Source organism: Strigops habroptila, chromosome 9 (genome assembly GCF_004027225.2).
Source record: "Strigops habroptila isolate Jane chromosome 9, bStrHab1.2.pri, whole genome shotgun sequence".
Lineage (NCBI taxonomy): Eukaryota > Metazoa > Chordata > Aves > Psittaciformes > Psittacidae > Strigops > Strigops habroptila.
The window spans coordinates 14,297,045-14,322,071 of NC_044285.2; the positions used below are offsets into that span (position 1 = coordinate 14,297,045).

The 25,027-nt window shown below is 38.5% G+C and overlaps 1 protein-coding gene and 3 long non-coding RNA genes across 5 annotated transcripts; 1 reads left to right on the top strand and 3 right to left on the bottom strand.

Annotated features, from left to right (window-relative positions):
* TEX9 (testis expressed 9) lies at positions 1 to 24,820 on the top strand. The gene is made up of 12 exons (XM_030496866.1): positions 1 to 424; positions 513 to 604; positions 1,513 to 1,576; positions 3,104 to 3,174; positions 6,578 to 6,626; positions 7,631 to 7,716; positions 9,240 to 9,415; positions 12,812 to 12,894; positions 15,266 to 15,439; positions 19,695 to 19,829; positions 20,317 to 20,451; positions 24,338 to 24,820. Exons 1-12 carry the CDS (start codon positions 380 to 382, stop codon positions 24,413 to 24,415), a joined length of 1,188 nt encoding a protein of 395 aa, XP_030352726.1. The 5' UTR covers positions 1 to 379; the 3' UTR covers positions 24,416 to 24,820.
* On the bottom strand, positions 8,556 to 13,986 carry LOC115612543. 2 transcript variants are annotated; one of them, XR_003993068.1, is made up of 5 exons: positions 13,893 to 13,986; positions 12,036 to 12,134; positions 10,760 to 10,910; positions 9,365 to 9,479; positions 8,556 to 8,590 (listed from the first exon to the last, which is right to left on the bottom strand). It is a non-coding gene; the product is annotated as an uncharacterized LOC115612543 (long non-coding RNA). The 2 variants fall into 2 exon arrangements; XR_003993067.1 differs by lacking the exons at positions 8,556 to 8,590; positions 12,036 to 12,134 and having other exon boundaries at positions 9,396 to 9,479.
* On the bottom strand, positions 14,674 to 16,137 carry LOC115612544. The gene is made up of 3 exons (XR_003993069.1): positions 15,881 to 16,137; positions 14,948 to 15,106; positions 14,674 to 14,749 (listed from the first exon to the last, which is right to left on the bottom strand). It is a non-coding gene; the product is annotated as an uncharacterized LOC115612544 (long non-coding RNA).
* On the bottom strand, positions 21,088 to 24,341 carry LOC115612542. Its single transcript, XR_003993066.1, has 3 exons — positions 23,955 to 24,341; positions 21,726 to 22,680; positions 21,088 to 21,609 (listed from the first exon to the last, which is right to left on the bottom strand). It is a non-coding gene; the product is annotated as an uncharacterized LOC115612542 (long non-coding RNA).
* Positions 24,821 to 25,027: the final 207 nt, after the last annotated feature.

Genomic DNA, 25,027 nt, shown 5'->3' on the forward strand with positions numbered 1-25,027 from the left:
AGACCTCATCACTTCCCCCTCACCTGAGCCCACGGCAGCCCAGCGCCATGCCGGGAGCCAGCTGAGCCCGGGCCCCTTCTCAGAGCTCCTGCCCCCCTGCCCCGGACCGCAACCGCTGTCACAGGGCTCCTGCCGTGGGCTCCCCCTGGCACCAAACCCTGCGAGGCAAAGGGGGACGCAGCGCTTCAGCCTCCCACCGCCTGGCAGCGAGCGGCTGCCCCATCCCTGCCCCGAACCCAGCAGCGCCGGGGGAGGCCTGGCCGGGAGCACGGGCCGCGGCGGGGGGGATCGGAGGAGGGACCGAGCGAGCCGCCACCCCCGGCCGCACCCGGTTGCCCTGGCGAGGGAGACGCCACGCCGCAGCCTCCGCGCGAACAAAATGGCGGCGGGCGGCGGGGTCCGGCGAGGCGGGGGCCTGCCCGGGGTAAGGCGGCGGGGCGGGCACGGGGAGGTGAGCGGGGCGGCGTGGCCGCGCCGTGCCCGCCCCGCACATGAACGCGTCCTCGCTGCAGGTGCCGAGAGCGCCCGGCGGCCCCATGCCGCCCGCCGCCGCGGGGACCGGCGTGCTGAGCAGCGACCTGCTGGCCAGGGAGCAGGAGTACAAGTAAGGAGGCGGCCGGGGGCGGCGGCCAGGCCCTGTCACCTCAGCCGCGTCCCGCTCCCTGTCCTAGCGGGGTTACGGTTAACCCCTTGTACCTGAACCCCTCAATTAACTCCGCCGAAGCGTAGAGCAGAGTAGCACAAGCAGTGTCTAACTGTGCCCGCCGCGGTGCCCCCTCTCTGCTGCCGCCTCGCACAGGCGCCTCAAGGGTGGGCTGTGCGCGGCGCTAGGCCTCGCTTCCATCCCACAGCGTTGGACACTAGACTTCTGCATTTAAAACACTGACATTACTTTTAAATTATGAACGTATAAGTACTTACGCCTGTTAAAAAAATAAAGCTCAAAAGCTCTAAAGCGTGTGACAAATGCAGTGAAAGTGATGTAGAAGCACTTGCTGTTACCTGTTCTCAGGGTGCACAGGGAGCCATGTCTCAGTGACTCACACTGCGGGAAAGGCTGTGAAGTGAAGCATGCAAGAACACAAGCTTATTGTAACCTGTACATATGTATAGCGACACATCTTAATTATGTGATCAAGAAATGTAGTTGTGCATGATTCCTGTCCCAACCCCTGCTGCTAAGTATACGTAAGGACTGTGTTAAAAACAAAGCATGGAAGAAATGAAGCTGTAAAATACGTATTAAGCAATGACATTGCCAAAACTCTTTACCTCTCAGAATTATAGTCTAAACCTTACTGGTTAGTGGTATAGGTGATATATTACTATTGTTTGACAGAAATCCAGGAAATTGTTGAAACATCGCTTTGTTCATACCCTCAAGGGTATTTTGGTGTTTCTTTGTAGAAGTTACTAAAATTTCACGTAGTTCAGGTATTGGTACCCTCATGCTTACATTTTTTTCTTTTAAATCTTTCAAAACCTCAGTGACGAACATTCTTACTCTTTCAGGCGACTGAATGCGGAATTAGAAGCAAAAACAGAAAAACTGGTGCGTCAGGCTGAAGAAGTAATGGTGAGTAGATTATGCAGAGTTATATGATTCAGCCTTGATTCACATGTACGCAGGGTCCAGTTTTCAAAAGAAATTATTTAATTATTTAGACAACTAAAAGCTTTTAATCGCCTTCCCTCCCCCCCCAGATTGTAAACTTCTACTAAGAACACATCCAAAACCAATTTTTATATAGTTCCATCAGGTAGATAGATATCCACGTAGATGCATACAGCATTTGTGCAGATATGTACATAAAACCACATAAAAAATTTAGCTGTTTCGGAAGAGTATCTGGTTTTATGTCTTAAATATTAAAAAAAAAAAAAGCTGAAAGAAATACAAAGAACAAGCAGCATAAATAGAAAAAATTTAGTTAGTAAGAAGAAAACTTTCTTAAAACAGAAAGATTTCCTGTCTTTGTCTGTATTATCTTTTAACACTGATGTGGCTGTATACCAGATAGAGTCAAGGCTTTATAGGAAATTTGGACAAATTAAAAAAAGGGAATGGGGGAGGTATGGTTTATTCCCAAAACAGTTTGGAGAAGGTATTCTACATAGTTGATATATTCATTGTAAATGCACTCAAATAAATAAGGCTTAAAAAGCAAATTACTAAGTCTTCAAGAAAGCTATACTTGTAGGCGCCTTTCCTACTACTGAAACTTCCTTTTTATGTCCTGTGAAAACATATTCTTCTCCTGAGCAGTGACAAGCTGGGGCTAACTGCTTGGCATTTGAACAGAAGCAGATGAAGCGGCCAAAATAGCATCTAGTCTCTTTTCTTTAAAAAACAGCAACAACAAAACTACTTTTTTTTGTTTGTTTTTTTTCTTTCTCCAAATACAGCAGAAGATCAAATATTCTTAGGACACTTAGTATACCACATGGCACTGACAGATTGCACAGATATACGTTTAACAACAGAAGAAAAATACTCTAAATTAAAAATGAAACAAAAAAGCCCCAAACTAAACAACTCCCCCAAAACCCAAAACACCAAACAGGACAACTGCATTTTGTTCTGGATTATGCATTCTAGCTGTAACTTAGTAGCATAGAAGCTATCTGAACATTCAGACTGACTTGTTCTCTAAAGTACAGCAATATCAGTGTCCGATTATAGTCGTATTGAAAGAATAAAGATTCATTTCCAAGGCTTATACAATATGGAAAATTGAAAAATTGTTCTACCTGCTGTGCATTTGCTACTTCCTGTATTTCAGAGAAAAAGGAGGGAGGGTAACAGCATCTCAGATGATGCTAAATTGCGCAAAGTTTTACAGGCAAAAGGCAATTGCATATTGTGGAGCTGGAATAAACGATGGGATATAGCAATGACATTTCAACTTTTCCCCATCCTTTCCTATGTTTGAGAAGTTCTTTTATACACTAGACTATAGTTTCCACTCTTTTCCGTAGTGGACTGTTGTTGTGTTCTGTGATTTACTAATATGTAATTAATCTTTAATGAATTATATTCCCCAAAACCTGACCTTTTCTTTTTCTTTGTTTCTTTTTTTTTTTTTTTTTTTTTTAAATAAAGAAAGGCCAACAGGAGATACTGTCTAGACCAGTGTCAGTACAGACTGTGTTATCTGAAGATGACAAACAGAGGTATGTGCTATACAACTGCTGCATATAATTCATGGGGAATCTGATCCTGCACACCCTGCACACCCTGCCTTGCACCCTGGTCATGCTCCTGTTTAATCTGTCTTTGCAGCATACTGGATTGGTGGAGTCTAATCATTTCCTATTATTTGAAACAATTTATGCTAAGTAAATGTTGTTCCTTGTTATTTCAAGGAAGTCTTCATTTTGAGGAAATGTTCTATCTAGGATGCTAAGTAGTGCTGATAGCTGTAAAAAAGCAAGGTAAGGCAACAGGTTTATTCGCAGTACAAAACACTAGACAGCAGTAGATGTTTTGTAACCAGTTCAGCTGACAAAGCGAATAAATAGATAGTGGTTCACATTTAACTTGGCCTAAGTGTTCCTGGGATAGGAAGTGCTTGATTAAAGAAACCCAAACATAGAAACAAACAAAAAAATCCACTCCCACCCCCACCCCAACACACAGAAAAACCAAAGACAGACAAACATTCAGCTGCCACCCTCTGGAACTTGGATATCATTACACTTCTGAGTCCAACACCTTTGGCCTATATGAATGTACGTACAGCTGTGGGTTTTGGCCTGTTAAGTTCAAACCCGTTAGCGCTGGAGTGGATACATAGCTGTGTTTACTTAGCTGGTCAGGGGCATTATTATTTACTTAGTTGTTCAAGGGTTTGTATATTGACAGCACTGGAAGTGGGTGAATTTAAGATGGACTAATACACAGTTTATCAAGGATCTGATCTGTTAGGTTCCTAAATTTACGATGCCATTAAGCTAGATAACAAAGATACAGGGCAAGACTACAAGATGCTTCAAAAGTAAAGCAGTTGGGAAACTTAAAATAGTATATATGAAAGTCTGCTAGAGATGATGAAATAATTACTTATGTGCAGAGCAAAAGCAAAACCAAAAGTGAGGGTTTCTTTATAGAGGTAAAAGGGGCTTTCAGTACACAAAAAGTGTGACAGCGAGTCTGTGATAGAAGCCTGGCTATACCATCAAAAGTTTGCTGCTGTAGTTAAAATTATTCCTGAGCTATTTAAAAGCCATATTTGTCAGTTGTAGAGGGGGAAAAAAAAGAAACTCCATGTGTTACCAGTATCATGATCCTTTGCAACCAAATTCTGGATCTTGCTTTAGTTTTACGTTCTGTTAGATGGATTTTGAACAGTAGAAGATTTTTAAGAACTTCAAACTAGAGGTAAGTTATAGGGTTAGTTTGTGAAGTAATGTGATTGGAAGGTTCAGCCCCACAAAGGGGGTTAATAGCTTTGATGGTATGCGTTTGAAATAAATGGGAGTGCTGGAAAAATTAAAAACAAATATTGGCAGTTTGCATGTCAGAGAAGCAGCTGATCTACCAATTACCTACATAAATTAAAAACTTCTTAAAACACCTTAAAACAACATTTTTTAATTTTAAAAAATTAAAATACCTTAAAACAACCACACTCAGTGTGCTGGCAGATATTTATGTGACAGAAGAATTGAAATCCCATACTGTAGTGAAAAAAAAATAGAAATGTGTGCTAGGAATTAGGCACACTGATTATCCATGAGTGAACATTGAGGCCATTCAATTAGATTAGTTCCAAGTATTTAATATTTAATTTAGATTTTTTTTTTTCCCCAAAATTGTGCAAGCAGACAGACCATAAGTCTAAAGGAAGCATTTGAGAGATTTCTGAAACATGCATTTGAAATTTCCATTGATTTCATTACAGAGAATGAACATTAAGGCAACTGGAAAGAAGGGGAGAAACTGAAGCAAAGAAAGATGTAGTACAAGAGGGGAAAAAAAAAGACAGGTTTAGAGAAAAAAATTATCATTAAGCAAAGTGAAAAAAGGGCAACAAATATAAGTTACTCTCAAAGTCAGTGTATATTTTAAAATAAGTGGTTCTGGAATTTTTATTGCATTGTTTTTTTCAGAGAAACTTGAATTATGTAGAGACAAAGCAGCTCCAGTGACACCACACTGACATCAGCTTTTGTTTACACTTTCCCTCCTCAGAGCACTGCCAGGCTCATGGCGATGGGAACTGTGCGCATGGACAAGCATGCTATAGGCTTTGAATAGGATTAGCAAACACAAAGGGTTTGCTCATGCACATGCATCTCCTGTTTACATGCAGAGATGGAATTGTTAAACATTAGCTTCTGTTTCAGTGTTGCCACAATACTCCAGCTACTTATTTATATACCTTCTCAGGATTTACACATTCATTTCACTTACCACACAACGACAGAACTGTATTACGAGGTTTTAAAAATGGGTTGTCATGTGTGGGGAAGTGGAAATAAATCGTTAAGGTTAAACAAGTTTGAGGAATTTAGTGAATAAGGGTTTTTTTTGTTCCTGTTTTTTAAAGAAGGCCCTGAGACAACAGCTATAGTAGGAACAGATTAGTCTATTGGTGGAAAGAACATTATTGTTTTCTTGAGTACAGAGAGCATTGTATTTTCATATTTTTCAGAATAACATAAAACTGCTATTTCTATGGCAGCAGATCCTCACCTTCTGCATGCTCCTAATGCTAGCCAATAGGAAGGAAGCATGAGGAAAATAGGGTAAATAGACAAAAACTAATCATCCTATTCTTGAGTCTGTTGCCAGCCACACACAGATGATTTCTCCAGTTGTGTTTTTGTTCTTCTTGTTGCTGGTTGGTTGGGGTTTTTGTTTGGGTTTTGGGGGGGTTGGGTTTTTTGGTTTGTTTGTTTGGGTTTTTTAATAAAATGTGGAGCTTTATGCAGATAATTCTTGTTGATGAACGAATGTCTGTGAAATTTTTAAAGGCAATATCTAAACATTTGCTCAAATCAGCTGGGGAAAAAAATTGAGGTGGCTTGATGTGCCTAAATTTAAATTTTATTCCAAATCTTTTATAAGACAGCATTTTAATTGAAGTAAAAAATTATAAAGGGTAGCAAAAAGGTAGCCTGTCAGTGCAATAACACAGATGCACATAATTCATTCTGAAAGCAAAACTGAAAGCATGCTAAAACTTTCTGCTTTTTTTCCAGCAGAAAAATAATCATTTAACCTGAAGTTCTAAGTAGCATGGTTTTCAGCCAAATAAGCAGATAAGCAGCAGTCACCTGAATCGTAAGAGATTCGGATTGTGGCACCTAAGCAAACTGCTGTATTAGACACCCTAGACTCACCAGGTGATTTAGATAGCAAATAAGGTAGAATGGAAAGGCAGAGAATGAAACTGAATTTATGATTGAACTTAGTATATGTTCCTATCTTAGCTGTATTTATTTTAGACATATAAAATGTTATTCTCCTAATTCTGGTGGGGGGTGCGTGTGTGTCAATTTTTATTGTAAAATGTTTATTTTGTTATACACGTTCAGTGAATTTTTAATTATTTTAATTTTTTTTCTGCAGAGATCCACTCTGTCCTCAAGTTTCTTCTCTTACACACTCACACATTAAGGTATCAAAGTTAAAACTATCCTAGTTAATTTCTCTTCTAGTATGATTTCCACATATTACTTTTGGTTTTGAGGCTGTTTTACACTGGGGACTTACATGAGTGGGAAGCCAAAAGGAAATGATGTTCAAAACAGTGCTACAGGAACTGTGTTACCAGGGTTTCTCAGTGCCACTGGTGCTTAAGTGGACTTACATTTCATTTTTGTGTTCTGAGTTTCCTCTTCTGTAAAGCATTCACAGAAGTGTTCAGTGTTTGGAACATCAAATTAAGTGCAAACTATTAAAACATAATTAATTTCTTCCTTTCTCCTCTTTCCTCCCCCACCAGTATAATACTAAAGGCAGTGCTACTGTCTTCTAGGTGTAATAATAAACAAGTAGTCAAAATAACTGAGTACAGGAAGGGAAACAGAATGGGAAAAGGAGACCGAGAATAGAAGCAAACTCAATGGTCTCCAGTTACAATACACTGAATCTTTTAGGAGGTGAGCTAAAACTTCCAAAATACTGTCCTCATTTATCAGAATACAGTAGAATATTTGTTTGGGCAAAAGGAGCAAAAATATTGTTCGATCTTCCTTCTAAAGGGAATTTGTAAGATGAAAATAAAAAATGCACAAAAATGGCATGGTTTTGAAGGTATGAAAGTATGAAGTTCTGAAAGAAATGCACTCTTGTGACAGCCCAGTAGTTAATATCTTGATGGCCAAGAGCCTTGCTTATACCTGAATTTATTATGAGTACATGTGCAAACCCTCCCACAAACAAATGACTGTTGGCTGTATTATAATTTGGGCCTATGGTCATAAAAGTAGCAAGATGGAAGATGAGTGCAAATAAAACTGAAAAATTGTGCTGCTGAAAGTTTGAAAAGTATCCTTGAGTCTAAATATGTGAAGAACACAAACAAAAATAACACACAAGACACTGGAAAAAAAAGGAAAAAAAGTAATTCCTAATTAATTAAAAAAACCCCAAATCACTACTTTCTGAAAAAATTTGTAGCCAGCAAACCAGAAGAAACGTGCTTTCATGCCCATGGCTCAGAACAGACCGAACTCTGGAAGTAAGGGGAAAAGAACAACTTCAAGGTATATATTATACGCCTCTTTTTGATTGTAATAAAATTTTAGTTGCTATTTTTGTCTATCAGGTTATTTTTATTCATGTATGCTTTTATATTTATATATACTTGTGTAAATAAATGTATCAAACTTTTGGTCCTGCTCAGTGAGCTCCACGGTGTAGCTATTTCTGGTTGCTTGCAGAGAACATACCAAAAATTATTAGGGAACATGTGTGATTAATATTACAACAATTAAACTGTTGCTTTTCTGCTCAAGCATTCTCAAGGCTGACAGTTAAACTCTTTTAACTCCTCAAGTGAAAGGATGCCTAATGAGCATACATGTGGGAAATACATAATCTGAATCAACCTGAGAGAGCACACTTAGGTGATGCAGACTGATTTATGATCAGACTTGTGATGGGAAATAAGGCTCTTGAGTGTCTCCTCTATTTTGGTGAATCTTGGGTTCACAGGACAAGAAAGAGTCAGTAATAGTACTACAGCTTTCAGGAGTTTCAAGCTGAAAAGCTTCAGCTCTGTCAATAGCAAATTCAAGGTTGTAGAAGCAAGAAATGGAGAGCTGGACAAAAGAAGAGAGTAGGGAAATGCATAAAATCCTGGGAGCAAATTAAAATTGCCACAAGATATGGACAAATGCCAAAACAGGATGAAAATTAGCTGCAAGGTGGCAGAACATGTAATTGACACAGGCCAAGGTTGTCTTTCAGGACTTGGAAGTCACTTGTGGACCCTCTGGATCTCTCTTAGGCAGTTCAGGGGAGGCTGTCATGCTGGCACCACTAGAGATTTAGAAGTGGAATTGCGCAGCTGCAGGGCCTGCAGGGTGAACCCAAGGTTGTGGGAGAAAGTTAGCAGCTAGGAGATTGGCAGCTGCACTGGGGTAAGGATATATTGGAATAAGAATTTGGAAGCTTCAACTCCTGTGGGAACTACTTCATCTTTTTATAAAAGAAAGATGAGGAGCTACCCTGTGTAGCAGTTGTGTCACACACCTTGTGTTTTGATTTTATAAAAACTTTGTTATGCTGCTTCCAGCACCAGTGACGTTTCCTAAGCCAGGCATAATGATACAGAAATTGTGGTAAGGTAGGAGTATAGCTAGAAAGGACAGAGTTCTCCAAGTTAACATGTGGGGGGTGGGGGAAAATAGCAGAATTTAAGGTGAGGGACAGTAGCTAAAGCCAAGAGAACATTCCTGTTTCTTACTTTTACTCTGATTTAGTTATGAAGTTGTTGGATGAGAAGATCATGCCAGAATCTTCTCAGTAGAAGAGAGTACTGGCTTCTCTGCCCTCTACATTATAATATGTAGAACACTGTAATGGTTTATGTGGAATACAGTAAAGGAATCTTAATAAAGAAAATGAGAAATTGCCATCAATGTGTCTTTCATATGAATGCAAGCAATGAAGTTGCATTAGGTAAATAACTTTGCATATTCTTAAAAATAGCAAATACACTGTATTTTTGTAAATGTTAAAATTATTACTATACATTTAAAATCTAAGGTCTGCTTTTTTTTAGTTCAAAAGTAAGAAACCTGGAAGTACAAAGTGCTGATGCTGTTGCAGTAATGGAGGATTGCACAGATTTTTCTTTAGCAAAAACATTAAGCAAAATTGAAGAAAAACTAGAGAAAGGAGGCTTACCAGATTGTCTAGATGATGATACTATTCCAAGTGGAAATGAAATTGGAGCAGGTAGGTTTCCTCCTGTGGTTAAGTAGTTTTATTCTTCCTTCCTTCCTGTTAGAAATGGGTTCTCCTGCAGAAAAAAAAGGGAAGAGTTTCTGTAGAAATTAGAGGAAAAGTTCTAAAGCTCTTAAGTTAAAGGCAAAGGAAAGAGAAGGTTTTTCTTCTTTATGTAATCCTAGAGAAAGATCAGGTCACGTATGAATAATCATGTGAAAAAGTGAATTTTTATCTTGATTTCTACCTTTGTAGGAAGATATTTGAGTGATTACATATGTCAAATTTGTGCATAACATTTGATTCATTTTACTGGGGGAATAGAAATACGTGATAGTAAGCTTCTATTTTCAAAAAGATGAACTTCCATCCTTTGCAGATTCTGCCCTTAGAGGAAAAAACCTTTCCTCAGATCGGGGCTGTGGATCTTAGTAAGTGGCTTAAATGAAGCAGTGCTTCAGTTACAGTGCTTGAATGAGAATTCTCCAGATACTTTCCCACTCCACATGGTGTATTTATGTTTGTCCTAGAAATAGAGTAGGAAAGGGGATTGCAGCATTTGCCAGTGAAGCTAAAGTAATGATGCACATCTGTCTTTTTGGCTCAGGTGTAATAAAAGTAAGTTTATGTAGTTTCTTACAATGCTAAAGCAAGCATGAAGTCAGAGATTCACTGCAGTAGTACAAAATGCCCCCAACCTCCTCTTTTAATCCAACAGTTTGAAGTAAATGTAGAGAATTAAATAGGCCTTTGTAACAGAGCAGCCTGATCCCTTAGTTGGAATTTCTCAGTAAAGTGATTCCTTGGGCTCATGTGCCTGTGGTAGAGTTTTTAGGCCAATGTGCTGTTAAGGTTTGATAGCATTGTCCTTTCCCTGAGCTTCTTGCAGTGCTCATCTTGGACTTAAGTTCCATATCTTTATTTCATGATCAGAGGTTGTCACAGTGCAGCCATTTTTCTGCCAACATAGGATTTTACACATCAGTTTTCTCAGGGCCTGTTTTTGTGGATTATAACTCAACTCTGCAGTAAGAAGCAGTGATAGAAACACACAGACACGTAGAAGGCTGAACATGAAGCTCTACTTTTATCTAATATACCCACACACATATGAACAACATACCTGACTGTATTGTCACACTTCATGTTAATCTTCAGATTATCTCAGGAATGCAAAACAACCATTCATACAGAACATCAGAATCTCTCAAATACCTTTTCCTACCCACTATTCCCTAAACTGTTAGTTACTTCATAAACTAAGACCATCCTATTAAGTGATACCCCTCCCCTTATCAGCGTCATCAGATGATTAAAAGCAACCCATTAGGAAACTAATTGTTTAATTATCTTTACCTCTTGTGAGAATTCAAACTTGGTTTGGATCATAGCCACCTCCTAAAGCTGATCTGGTTCTAGCTGTGCTCTTGGATTTTCAACAAGGCTTACTGCTAAGTGCTCTTAATGGCACAGAGCTGTCTAAGATGGAAGAGAAGTTGTCTGTGGACTAATAGAGTAAAAGAGGAAACAAAATGGTAAAAAGATACAACCAGGTTTTGCAGGTAGTGGTATAGCCCTGGAGTGCTCTGCATGGAGGTTACATTGTTCAATATACAGGAAAATAATCTGGGAAAAAAGTACAGCTGGTAGAGAAATTTGTATATGAAACAATAACTTAGGCTAGTTAAAACTGACACTGAAGTGTTATAGAGAAATCTCAGTACTGAGTGAGGTGATAGAATGCAGGTTTATATTCAGCATTAAAGAGTGCAAAGCAATGCTGAAAAACCAACTCCAATTACACCTCCTTCTGAGCTGGACTTTGTTATTACCAATTAAGACATCTCCAAAAGCATAAACTTAATGCTTAACAGTGGAAAAGGCAAACTGATTGTTAGAAATCCTTCAGAAGATAACGGAGAACAAAATACTGCACTGTTAGAATTACGCTATTCTATATTTGATACTACCCCATCTTGAGTATGACACACAGTTCTGCACAGCCCATCTCAAACCCAGGATCTAGAACTAGGAAAGATACAGGAAAGAATATATATAGTAGCAGTTAAAAGCATGGAACAACTTGAATTTGAATCTTCAATTTGAAAACAAAACAAATGAGGGCAATATGAAATATTCCATAATGAAAACAGTAATGGGAAAGGGAAAGCTGTCTTTTTGTAATGCAAACACTAGTAAATGCCACATTAAATTAGATTTAAAGCAAGCTATACAAACTGTTTTTCTTTCACACAATGCATAATTAAATTAGCCAACTCATTGCCACAGGATATTGTGAATGCCAAACTACAATATGTTTTATGAAGAAAAACAAACAACTGAATAGAAGTACAGGAAAGAGTACTAAACTTGGTGGCTTCAATATGGTTGCCATCTCCAGACAGCTACTTGTACTAGAAGCTAGCAAGGATGTAACAGGAGGAAAAAAGTTGGTCTGTATCTTGGTTTTTTGGTGGAGTTTTCCTAAATTCTACTTAAAATTGGCCTCTGCAGAGTTACAACTTAAGCTGCAATTGGCAGTTAAGGGAAATTAAAATTCTTTTAATTTCAGCCAGTGAGCACATGCAGCTCCTGATGATCCTCCACTTGATTCTTTTCCCCTTGTATGTACTGTGAATAATGGTTATTCCTATGTTGCTCAACTTGATCACTCCTGCTGTTTCCATGCTTTGTGCCTGTGCAAGTTCAGGGGGAGTTCCTTGTGAGTGATCTGGGGAAAGGGTGGGGAATACAGAGTAAAAGAACATAACTGTTCGCACACAGCTTGTTTTGTCATGACGGTAGTACATTTCTCAGCTGCCCAAGAGCAAGAAAGTACTTAATTTGGAAAAACATCTGATTAATTTTATTTTAGACTATTAATTGAATAATGTTAGCAGTGTACTTTAAAGAAGCATAGTTTACTCTCTGGGAGGTGTTTACCTGTTAGGAGGGTTTTGCAGCCTACATTTAATTTCTTGTGAACAGTATAAAACTACTTCAGGTGTAACTACACAAATTGCAACTACACATTGATTGCAGTGTAGATATACCCTACAATATAGTTTTCTTGACTTCAATCTCAAGGAATGCTGTAATGTATAGCATAGTACACCAAAAGTTTCCAGTAAGTTTCAGTTCTGAGAATTATGAGTCTTTTATATTTTAAAGATACTGAGTTCAGTTATTAAAAGAAAAATCTATACAAAGCTTTGCCTAAGAGTGAGAAACTTGAAATATTTATTTAGAAATCTGACTTTTTATTTGCCTCCTTCTCTTAATAATTAAAACCAATGTAGCATGTTTTTAAAGACAAGATGCAAGTGAGTTCTTACATCAGTCTTGCTTCTTTACTGCATTGAATAATGAATACTTGTGGATGTTAAATGCAACTTTTTATGTTCACAGAAGCTCAAATAAGATTTCTTAAGGCAACATTACGTGTTATGCAAGAAGAGCTGGCTAGTGTAGCGTGTGAATGCAGGAAGAAGGTAAGAGCTGTTTTCTTGTCTGTAGAAACGGAGTAAGCTCCCCTTTAACAAATAATCACAATGGAATTCCCTCAGCCTTTGCTTTTCAAGTATGAAGAGCTAAGATTCTATTTTTTTTTAAATTTCCTAAGAATTTAGAATCAAGGATAGTAATTTCTGTATCTTTGTGATCTTGGGCTAAAAGCTTGCAGGCAGGAAAGAACCAGCGGGAACAAAGATATGCCCCAGCTGTAGGAACACTGGTGTTAGAGAGTGCCTTAGCCATCACTGCTGGGATGGAGAGTGTTACCAGAGCCTGAGAAAAAGGAGAAAGATATGCTAGCAGTCAAATATGGATTTTGGTACACAGAGAGGAATTGTGACTGGAGCTGGATGATGGGAAGAGAGGGATGTTTAGGGCAGAATGAGAAATAAAAAAGCTTGAGAAATTTAGTCACATGCTTTGGGTGTCCTTAGTAGAACCAATGTGGAAACAGCTGATCTGTGATCCAGTTCAAGTGGAAAACTGTAATCAAAACAGAAATTGGGCTTTCTCCGTTTTTCAGATTGTACTTGATGCAGGGGATTGTATTTGGAATTACATATTTGGACAGATCAGGCTGACGTTAAGTCATTGTGAAGTTACACTGATATTTTACTGTTAGTGTATACAAGTGAGTTTTATGATCTGCGCTGTCTGGCAGTATGTTTTCAGGTAATGCTTAAACATCTCTTGAACTGTAAAACCTTAAATAGTTTGTGTCTGCCAGAGGGATCACCTCTTTTTCATGTATTTGTAATCAAGGAAGATTTTTGAACTACCTTTCCATTTTCCACAGTTAGATCGTTCTTAGTTGTAGTCTCTCAACTTCAAAATGCTTTTTTACACCTATTCCTCAGGCCCAAATGTGATGATCACATTCAGAACATATGGCAAACCACCTATATTTTTTCTCTCAAGCTTTTCATTTGGAGTTAAGGAGCAGGATGATATTAAATAAGTTTTGTGAGATAGGTACCTGGAGGAAATCTTTGGAAGGAATTAGATTTTGATATTTTATATCTGTACTTTGTCCTTTATTTCACTTGTATCAATACAGGTGCTTCTGCATCTCAATACTTTGAGGCTGTGATCAGGAGAAAGTTGTTATTAGATTTTAAAAACATTTTCATTTTCAAATCAAATGTAATTTTGTCAGTAGCTATTGAACTTCATAATTTCACTCCAAAAATAGCACAGAATTCTGTTACTATAGCAGGTGACAGAAGATGACCTGGTACTTATTCTTGCCCTGGTCCCATAGCACTCTGTATCTGAACATATCATTCTGGGTTCTATTTTCTCTGGTCTGAAAATAATTACATTCAGAAGGTCACAAAAATTTCATATACACAAAGGCTTGAGGTAGATTCTGGTTTTGTTCCAATTCACAGTCCAATTGCTCTAAGGAAGCAGTAAATCTGTTTTAAGTCTAAAGAACTAGGAGTTTCTGAGGTGCGTGTGGGCACGTGAAACTTAGGGTAAAGCACATATATTTCCCAGGTGAGAAGCATGTATTCCTAGTTGTTGGGAGAACAGGAGAGGAAGATCTGTTTTCATGGAAATTCCATTTCTCTGTGTGCCTTGATTTCTTTCTCTTAAAGAAATGAAGGGCATAATGTATCTCTGAAATAACTTACATTAATATTCACTTATAATGTTTAAAAGGTTAGAAAAGAAAAATGCATTAAAATTATAATGCTTAATGTGGGATGTAATTGCCAGTAGGTCATGAATCTAATACAGGATTCGCTTGATGTTAAGAGAATCTTGAATTTGAATACTTGATGTATCCTGGATCGTTAGCTTGCTTTTAAGTCAAAACCAGATAATCTCCTTAAACATAATGGATTGATTTATCAGTAATTATATTCTGTTCTTTTTCCCAGAATTTTTCCTGATGTGTGCGTTTAGCTATTCTCACAAAAGTGTCACAAAATATCTGTGTGCCTCTGTTGTTCATACTATTCTAGAACGTTTTCATAGTTAGTTCTCAAAACCTTTGAACTATGAGAAATTAAATGTTTTACGTACTGCTATAAGACAGTTCCAAGTAAAAGACTGCAGAAAATTAAATGAGGAAAGTGTTCCAATCTTTTGAATTATTGTCCTGGTAAATCGGTGTTTTGTTTTCTTAGTTTCTCATAGTTCCTTTGTCTCTTTGAAATTGTTGTGAAATCCATCATGAAGGATCTGAAAGTTTTAAAATAAAATGATTTTTAAAATAGTGATCTCCATATGTACAATACATGTATTTTTATTGTCTTTTATTCACAGAATGTTACTATTGCATTATCCTGCTGTTTCCTTGCAATAATCAAGTTGGGGTTTCTCTTAATTACTGTCAAACAGGATGATGAAAATAGGAATTTAAAGTCTCGGCTTAAAGAAACCGAAGAAGAAAACGCCCGACTGCAACGAGCCATCAGTGCACAACGTTCGCAGAGTGAGAAGTACAAAGCGTTGTCTCAAGAAGCAAGCAGAAAAAGTGAAGGGTTACAACAAGAAGTCACGGCGCTAGAAAAGGTACTGCAGATGTTAGTCTCATTTATCTCACAAAACGGGAAAAATACTGCATCACATTGTCCTGGCTTGATAGATACGTATCCACTGATCCCATTAGTGTTTCAACCTCTGATAATAGTTTTAGAAATTGTAATTTTAAATGGTCTAATCACTTTTTTAAAGGAAGAAATAATGTATTTTGCAAATTGCTTTTCTTCTGCTTCTACGATCATATATATTTCTGTATTTTAAAATAATTAAGTTCTTGTGTAAAAGACCTGCAAGAGACAAAACAACTATTTCAGAAACTGCTGTCACATTCACAAAGGAATCTTGAAAGATACAGGGAAATTTTATTTTTCTGGTTTTAATTATAACTCTCAAAAATTACTTCCGATAGTAAGAGTTTTATTGTAAACTGCAGAACCTGGTGAACTTCAAAAAAACAAACCAAAAACTCACCTGTGGCTTACATTAGTGTCTTCAGCAGGTAGAGGAAAGGATGTGTCTTTGGTCTTGAAAATGAAATAATCAAAATTAACCTGTCTCCTGCTGCAGGCCACATATGCAGAATTGTATACATTCCTAGTTGTAGCAGATAGCTGCATACACAGCTTAGCTTGTTTGGAACTTCATCTAAGAGCAGCATGTGGTTTAATTACTCAGAGTGGGAGAAGTTGACTTCACAATCCTGTAATACATATAGTATTGTGTAGCACATGTAGGATAACCAGGAGAATGTTTCACTTAAAAAACTGGAGAAAACAGTACACAGTATACTTCCATTAGATCATATTATTAGTCTCATTATTCTTCCATTAAATCATGTTATACATTTGTATAGGCATGCTTTCATCTTAAGCTTTGTAGTTCTAGCATTTTAACTTACAATCTAAGTTTTGTAGTTCTAGCATTTTTAAACTGTTTGTGCATTCTTTTGTGCAGTTCTTTTGTGCAGATACTTGGAGGTTTTAAGTTCCCTCAAATAAGTACCCTGATGGTTGATTCTGTCAGGAAAAAATATTCAATAGAAGTACTCATACTGTTCATCAACTCACAGTAAATAGGACTGAGAGATTTACAAAGTCATTTAGGCCATTCTCTTAAACCAAGACAGGACAGATTATATCCAAACCCTCCTGGAGATAAGTTTGTTTAACCTACACTTAAAGCCTTCCTTGATGGCAATTTCCATAATTTCCTTAGACAGTCTATGCTGGTTCTTATTCACAGCCACAGTTAGAAAGTTTATCCCAATATTTAGATGTCTGGTGCGTTGAAAAGTTTATTCATGTCTGCTATACAGCTGCTATATCCAAAATATGGTCACTTTGCTCTGGATTAACCATCCTCAGTTGCTTCAGTTGTTACTAATAGGTTGTGTTTTCTAGAATTTCTCAAGGTTACTGATCAGACACAATCATGACAAATAGTGGTACTTCTTTAAAATACTAAGAAGGCAAAAAAAGGCAAGTATATGTAAGGAATGGTTCTCTGCTAATTCAGAAGTTATTTTACATATTTTTTTTCTGATATAAAAAATATCTATCTACCAAAACCATGCATTTAAAAATAATTTTGCAGAAACTGCTTAAATCTCCTGTGGATTTGGCAATCTGAAAACTGTTTTATTCTTTAGTTCTGAAGTATTATTCAACACCATATAATTAATGTAGCTGTAGATTAATTCTAGACATACGTTTAAAGATAATTTCCTGTGAACATGGGCCTGAATTTGTACTGCTGTGCCCGTAGACTCCCAAACTCATACTTTCTTTCAGTATAGAGGAAGTATAGTTGAGATAGCACAAACGTAATCTCAGATTTTTGGGCTTTTATTGCGATTTCTGTTGCAACAGAAGCGATAGAAGATTCCGATTGTGACACATGCTTTCCCAAGCTCCCTCACATTTTCCACAATTTCTGCAATTTCATTAGTCCCCCAGCTACTTTATGTGCCTAGGCAAAGATGCTCACCTAGTTTTCACAAATTACCTAAAACGTGGTAATTAGTTTATTTTTACACCTCATTCTTTTGGTGATTGGTCTCTGAATATTTCTGCTGGAACACCCACCTCAGGCAGCAGTTGAGTGCTGATGCTCCACAAATCTTCCACGCTCTTCTTTCCCACATCTTCTTTTTTCCCCATCTCATTGATCTAAAAAATGACATCACCTTTTCTGTCTTTTTTCACTGCCTGTCTACAAGAACATTCTTTCCTCTATATTCTCTCTCATTTGTTAATTCAATCTGCTATAGTGTTAGATAAAGATCAGGGAAACACCAAGGTTGTTCTTTTACTCCTTTTAAGGCTTCATGCAAGGGTTTTATAATTTGCCTTGGAAGGAGGGCTTGACGTTAAGCAAACATCATCTCTCAAATGTTTTTGGGGGTGGACAGGTGTTGCTGAGCTTTCTAAAGATAGAAGTGCTGTATATGCTTGCCACTGGGAGGAAGGCAGGGCTGCTGGGTGGGTTACTTGTGGACAAGCTCCCTGGTATCACAATCCCTACCGATATTTAAGTGCCTCCACCGTGCCAGAATAGGGGAGACAATCCAGAGATGGAAATGGGATGCAGTTTTAAAACCCAGTAGCGTGCTTCCCCCCACCAAGTAGAGAAATATTATATGAGAAAATTAATCCAGCTTTTACTTAAAGTATTGAAGAATTGGCAGAAACGTTGGCTACTTACAAAGTAAAATACTTATTTCAGGCATTTTTAAGATTGAAAACATCCTCACTAGATGACTTGCAAAAAATATCCTTGATAAGGTATTATGTATGACAGTAAATGTCAAAAGGCCCTAAAAGATTGACTAGAATTCTTTCATTAAGTGATATGATTAGCTGATATGTAATTTGCATTGCATACAGACTGTGGTTTTGGTCATTAAATGCTTGGAAGGCTGCATACCAAAGCTTTTCATATTAATACAAAATAAAGTACATAGCACAAAAGATTTAATTGACTCTATTTACAGTTCATCATCTTGATACAAGACAGATCGGTTTGCAGGCTGTGCAGCTTGCTTGCTTTGGGTCAGTCTCCAGCAAATGGATTTGCATTCCCTGATGATGCAGGTGCTGCAGGGGGGGCTCTGCTGCTCTACTGACCGGGCTCTTCCCATCTGGTTTGTGATCAGTCAGAGGGACAGGTTAGCGACAACATAAAAACCTTGAAGCAACATCTGGTTTTGTGGACTTTTAGAGGAGGCACATTCACCAACAGGATTTTGGAGGGTCAGTGAGATGCATCTTATTCTCCTGTTTTCTTCATCCATTTTGGAGAAGATTGTGAGCTTCCCAAAAATACCTGTTCCCATCATAACTTTACCATAATGTCTTTACTGCGTACACTTGTCAATTAGGACATCTTTCTTGGATAAGTAATGTGGATATCATAAGTAACCACCACAAGAGGTGCTGTGAAATTGAGGAAATACAACAATTACTCAGAAATAAGGCAGTCTGAGGGTAAAAGGTTAACAACAAGCCCACTCTCTAACCCCATTTGCTTAAAAGAGTCTGTGCTTATTGCTAAAACTTTGATAGTCTTTACAAAAAGTCTTGTTTCTTTTTCACAAATGACAAGATGTTCTCTTTCTGCCAGAGTTGTTTATTTCTTTTACTTTGTCTTTTATCTATATTCCCTGATCTTTAATCTCATTATTCTGTTCCTCAACTTGGTCTCTTCTTCTCATTTCGCCACATACAGCACTATGAAATACTATCATCAGAGACAAGAGGGAACGGTTCTGATTATTGCCGTAATCACTTGATGAGCTGTTTTCTGCTAGATGAAATAGTTCCTACCCTTAGCCACCTTCAGGAGGCTGTTCTGACTTTTCATTGGTAGTTGCATGTAGTGATCTCTGGGGAAAAGAGGTAAAAGGAACAGGTAGGTGGGAGCAGCTGGGGGTACTAGCCACCCTTCCAGAGCCTGCCACAGAGGGCACGTACCAATGGGTTTTTTCTGACTGAGCATACAGGTTTTTCAGTCAATCCTGTGGTTTTACACGATCAGCTCCACAATTACTCTAAGAGAAGTTTAAAACAAAGATTTTAAAGATCCCTTTTCAAGATTTCAAAGGAGAAGGGGATGTTTTCATGGTGGAATTAATTGTCTTGGAGACAGATTCAATCTGCAGGTCAAAGAAGCCCACAGACTCTTCAGTTTTCAAGGGTGAGCCTTGCTGTAAATGTGATGTCTATATGAGATTCAGTAAAATAACATTATTCATAATGTTTGTTTTGATTCTTTGTTTCTTAAATAGGAATTGGAGAATCTAAAGCGTGTACAAAAGCAGGCCGCAACCAGCCAGAGTGCAACAGAGGTTCGCTTAAACAGGGCCCTGGAAGAAGCAGAAAAGTATAAAGTGGAGCTGAATAAACTGAAGCAAAGTAACAAGGTACAGTGGCTTAGGAAAACAAGTTCTGATCTGTAATTGCTGGGTAATGCTACAAAGAGACAAAAGGCTCAATCAGCTTTGGAAGCATTGTATTTCTTACAGACGGTCCTGAAATTAGCTTAGAGCAAGTCACCAAAGGGCTTGATAAGTTCTCTCAGCCAATGCTACTGCAACCTATGCAGGAGGAAGAAATGTCCAGAATAAAGTTACCATCTTTCTGATTTTCCCTATTTGTGTGAAAATTAGATGTGCTCAGAAAAAGGGAGAAGTACCCATATACACCTGATACATACACAGGCAAACCACAGCTTTATCTTTGAGATTACATTTTTTTAAGTTTTGATGTGGAAATATTTCGATTAATCCCATTTCCCTTCAGGAATATCACCTGTGGCTACTGTTTGTCATTTTGTTATGTAATGCCAATTTCATTGGTTAAAGAACCACTTCTACAAATTATGATTTTCTCCTTTCCTTCCCGTGGTAGGATGCAGCTAACCAAGAACTCAAAACTATTGAAGAATTAAAAGCAGAGAAAAAGAAACTGCAGAAGCAAAAAGAAGAGCTAATGACGGGTTTTAAAAAGCAGTTAAAGTTAATTGATATCTTAAAGAGACAAAAGGTAAGGACCAGGTACTGTTCTATTTCAGTTAACAGTCTCTAGCTAAATGTGTCTGTTGTCAGATAAGGTAGCCATGTGAACTGAAGCCCCAAGAATGGGAGGTTTCAATGCGAGGCAGCAGCTGCCTCACTTTTTTTTAGTGCATATTGCTAACATTTTGCTTTATAGCAGAGGCTGGTCTTCTTTTGAATTGACCCCATTCCACTGGAGCATATGCTTTCATGATGAGGGATTACTACTGACAAGCTTTAGGAACAAGAGTATCTATTTGTTCAAGAACGAATACTGTTCAGGTAATACCAGCAGCTTCCTTTGCTGCTGTGTCAGTAGAACCAATTTTAGCAATTGAGATTTTCTTTTTAGTCCCACCCCCCAACCCCCCCCAGCATATTAGTTGTAGCAGCAGCTCTAACAGCGTGCCCTCTCAGGAGAGAGCCATTACATTTTAGACCTACATTCTTCCCGGGTGCTCAAAGCGTGTCCTTCTCTATCAACACTGTTTATTTATATTCTGAGGTGTTCTGCACACGTACAACTCTGCCCAGGTGCAGATCTCTTTGTGTGTCAGACAAAAAAAGAAAGAAAAAGAAAAAGGCAAGAGTAGAGAGTACTTATCCTAGGTGTGAATTTACTAGGGGAGTTGATCTCCTTTTGTAATTCCTGGAATATCATGCATACTTTGAATCACAAAGGATGTAGTAACATCTACATGGCTGTTCCCATCCACCCTGCACTTGCAGCTAGCCTTATTTTGAAAGGCGTTTGAGTCTCCATTCATATCTCCCTCCATCCCTCTCCCTCAGAGCATAAAAGGGAGGGCAGGGGTGACTGCCTTTCAGTTTACCAGCTGAAGCTGCAATTAAAAAGAAGACAGGTAGTAGAATACTTGCTGACAATTCATGCTGAACAATCAGCGATACGGCTTTCATAGAAAAGGTGTTTCAGCAAAAAGTGGATTAACACTTCAGACAGAATATATCTAAAAAGGGATTTACTATCGTATTCAATAAAGCTATACTGATGTCCCAAAAAGGACGGGTGTTTTACTTGGAAAGAGAAACCTGGGACGCTACAGAGTGGCTAAATACCTTGTATTTCTCAAAATACATTTTGAGATAGACCTGTCAAACGTGCTTTGATGATACAAATTGAAAGAACCTATGAGTTTACATGAAAGAAAGTGAGGGGAGTGCATACTATACATGTTGCCCAAATCAGTTTTCCACTTACTGATGCATTTAGGCCTTACTAGTTCCATCACACCTTTCACTTACCCAGTACTTTGGATTGCATGCTGTCATTTCTGTCAGCTTTTCCCTCTGAGGCTGCACAAGACACACGCAGAGATAGGGGCTTCACAACTGACTGCACAGGATCTGAACACCACAGAGTGGTTCACTGCTAATTGCTTACTCTGTTGAATCTAATAAGATTCATTTTGGGGTGGAGTTTGCTCTTCTTTCTGCACTCTCAAAACAAAGCTGTTGGGAGAGTTAATACAGCAATGTCTGGTGACTTGTTGAGCAGAAGCACCTTAGAATGGCCAGCCTCTGCGATAAGAAACCTGAACATTTTATTTACCCTTTGAGCACTGCAGTGATCACCAGACATTTTGTAAACACTCTAGAAGCTGTTGAGCCCCCACCAAGGAAGAATAGTTCTGTATGAAGCAGCAACTTAATGTAACAAAATACACACACTTATCTTAAGAACTGGGAACTGCAATATGGAAATACACCCTTGAACCTGGAACGCCTCTCCAACACAGGATGAAGGAGGGGAGGTAACTGGAACAAGAGAAACAAGGGCTGTACCTGCATTTCCAGTGGAACTTTTCTGGCAGGAACAGGATGAAGAGGAGACCTTGGGGATTAATCTAACAGAAATAGTGCTAGCTTAGCTTTTGGCCAGCCCTTCTAGCTCTTTGTGTGTATTTTGAGAATTCCCTCAAAATCTACTCTATACATAAGGTAGCTCATCATCCTATAGAACATGAATTCATTGAACTGGGTGTCAAAGAGCAGAATTTGACCATGAACCAAAACTATAGTCTCAGATCAATGTCACAAAACTTCATTAAATATATTTAATGAAAAAAAATTACGAATACTGTATCAGAACAGCAGAAAGTAGAAGAAGCCACTTACCTTTTCTTACAGAAATTGTTATTTACTCACAGAAGAAGGATGTTGTTAGTTGCCCTTTCAGACCAGGCTATGACTGAAGAACCTGAAAGAGAATGGTGCTAACTCTGCCTCCTGTAGCTTCTGGCAGGAGGCACAGGGGAGGGGTGGCCAAAGCTCCCATGTGCTCCACCTGTGCAACTACCCAGAGAACTTCAAGTCTGCTTCACATAAACCTTTTGTTGAATTAATGAGGAAAACCTGATTTGGGCCTTTTGTGCAGTGTTTGAGAGGCAGATTCAGATGCACATGGCAGATACAGCTAGCGTGAAGGTGAGGATGTGAAGAATGGCAAGAGGGAAAAATCCCCAAAAGGTGTTAAGTATCAGTGGCAGGATGAGGAGCAGCTGGCAGCAGGGAGCTGCGAGTGTTCCAGGTGGTCTCTGCAGACCACTCTGTGCTTGTCTTGGGAATTTAATAGGAAGTCTTGGTTTTAAAAAGGATTAAGTGAAGCTAGTTTGAGCTTTACAGAGCTGGAGGGTGTTACACTGCCCCTGGGAACAGCAATACTCATTGTTGTCCTTTTGAACTGACAATAGGTCTATATATTAGACTATGTATGTCAAAAATCCACCCCAAACCCCAACACAACAGACTCTTTGGAGACATGAATTGTTTCCTATTCTTTAGAACATAACCATTTTATTAAAATTTGCAGTAAAAACTATTTAGCTGGGACAGTTTCCTTTCCACTTTGAATGCTGATACTGCAGTGTGGTGCTAAGGATGTGTGGCCTCTGCTGTGACATCAGCTGGATGGAGCCCAGGGAGCTTTCAGGGCTTCCCAACTGCTGTGCCTTTTTGATTGGCAGTTCTGTGCAAATACACTGACTGTTTAGTACTTGTTTTCTCATCAAACAACAATGATCTTGGTGACATTTTTCCAACCAATTGCATTATTTGAACAGGAAATAGATTTGTTCTGAGTTTAAAAGTCCTGTTTGTTCTTTTCAGTGTTGCTTTTAATGAGCTATATTCTGTGTAGTAGGAATAGAAATACAGACTACTGAATGACTTTTAAACATGTACATATGTACATGTGTGTGGGGGGTGCGTGTATGTGCCATAATGGACCACAGATGTATGGTGTGATATGTGGCAACACGGCCACCAGTGATCAGTTCCAGGCATTTCTTGTTAAGGTGCAGTACAGTTACTCTTTGTTTTATGCTGATTGTTAATTTTTAATGGTGTTATTTTGTTAAAATCCTCATTTAACATTAAATCATGCATATTAGCACGCTGAATCTTAATGATATGTTTGAATTGTAATAGCTTTAAAGTGCAGCTGTGTGTCAATCAGCTTGAAAGAGCATATACCAGTTTTCTTACACATGTTCTTCAGAGGTCACAGGAGCTGGCGGATTTTCAGGAATCTCCATGCCTCACTAAAAAAAGAGGTATTTGTGAAGCAATATAAGGAACTAGGAAAAGCTATTGGTCCTGTTTTACTAGAGCTGCAGGTGCAATGTTTAGCACAAAATTGATCACATTATCTTCTACACTACAAATTTTTGCAGGAAAAATACGAGTAGCAGCTTCAGCTGGAACAGGGGAACATCCACCCAAACCACAGTACAAAAGCAAAAGGAATGATCGATTTGAGGCCCCTTTCAGCTGTCCCAGTTAGACAGGATTTGTATCGGTCACTCACACTGTCCTACCTTCTGCTCCTAAGTTTATTTTCTTTCTTTCTTTTTAAGATGCACATTGAAGCTGCTAAGATGCTTTCTTTTACTGAAGAGGAATTCATGAAAGCTCTTGAGTGGGGAAATTATTGATTCCATAAAAACACAACTTCTGTTTGAAGTACAAGTTGGATGGTACAGTATTTTGGCACCATACAGGAATGCTTGTTAATAGTTACTACCTGTATATCCCAGTGAATTGATTTTGTTGATTTTGCTTATGTTTAAATTAATTTCTATAAGCCTGAGAGCTTGTGTTGTATTATCACATGAAATACAAACCTCTGCTGAAGTCTCGGGTCAAACTGTCCATTCTGTAATGAGTGGCAAAGCACAGACTGTGCAAGGAATATTCCAACATGTGAACTTTGTTATCAGTTTGCTTTGTTTTAGCATTTTAAACTGTACCTTATCTAAGGTAATATTCTGTCCAAAGAAGTCAGGGTTTAGTCTCAGAAAATTCCTTGTTGGAACAGAAATAAATTACCCGGTGATCCAGTTGAGAAGAAAATGTCACGTCCTTTTTGAAACACGTGGTTGGAAAATTGGCCTTGTCTGTTCTCTGTAACAGATCTCCCCTCAGAGCTGGTTGCTCTGGCATCTAATTTAAGCACCACCAGCTCTTTTATAGAAATGACCATAACTTGTTTTAGCTGTTACATCTTGCACCCTGGCTGGCAAAACCACCCATGAGACTTGCCCCTC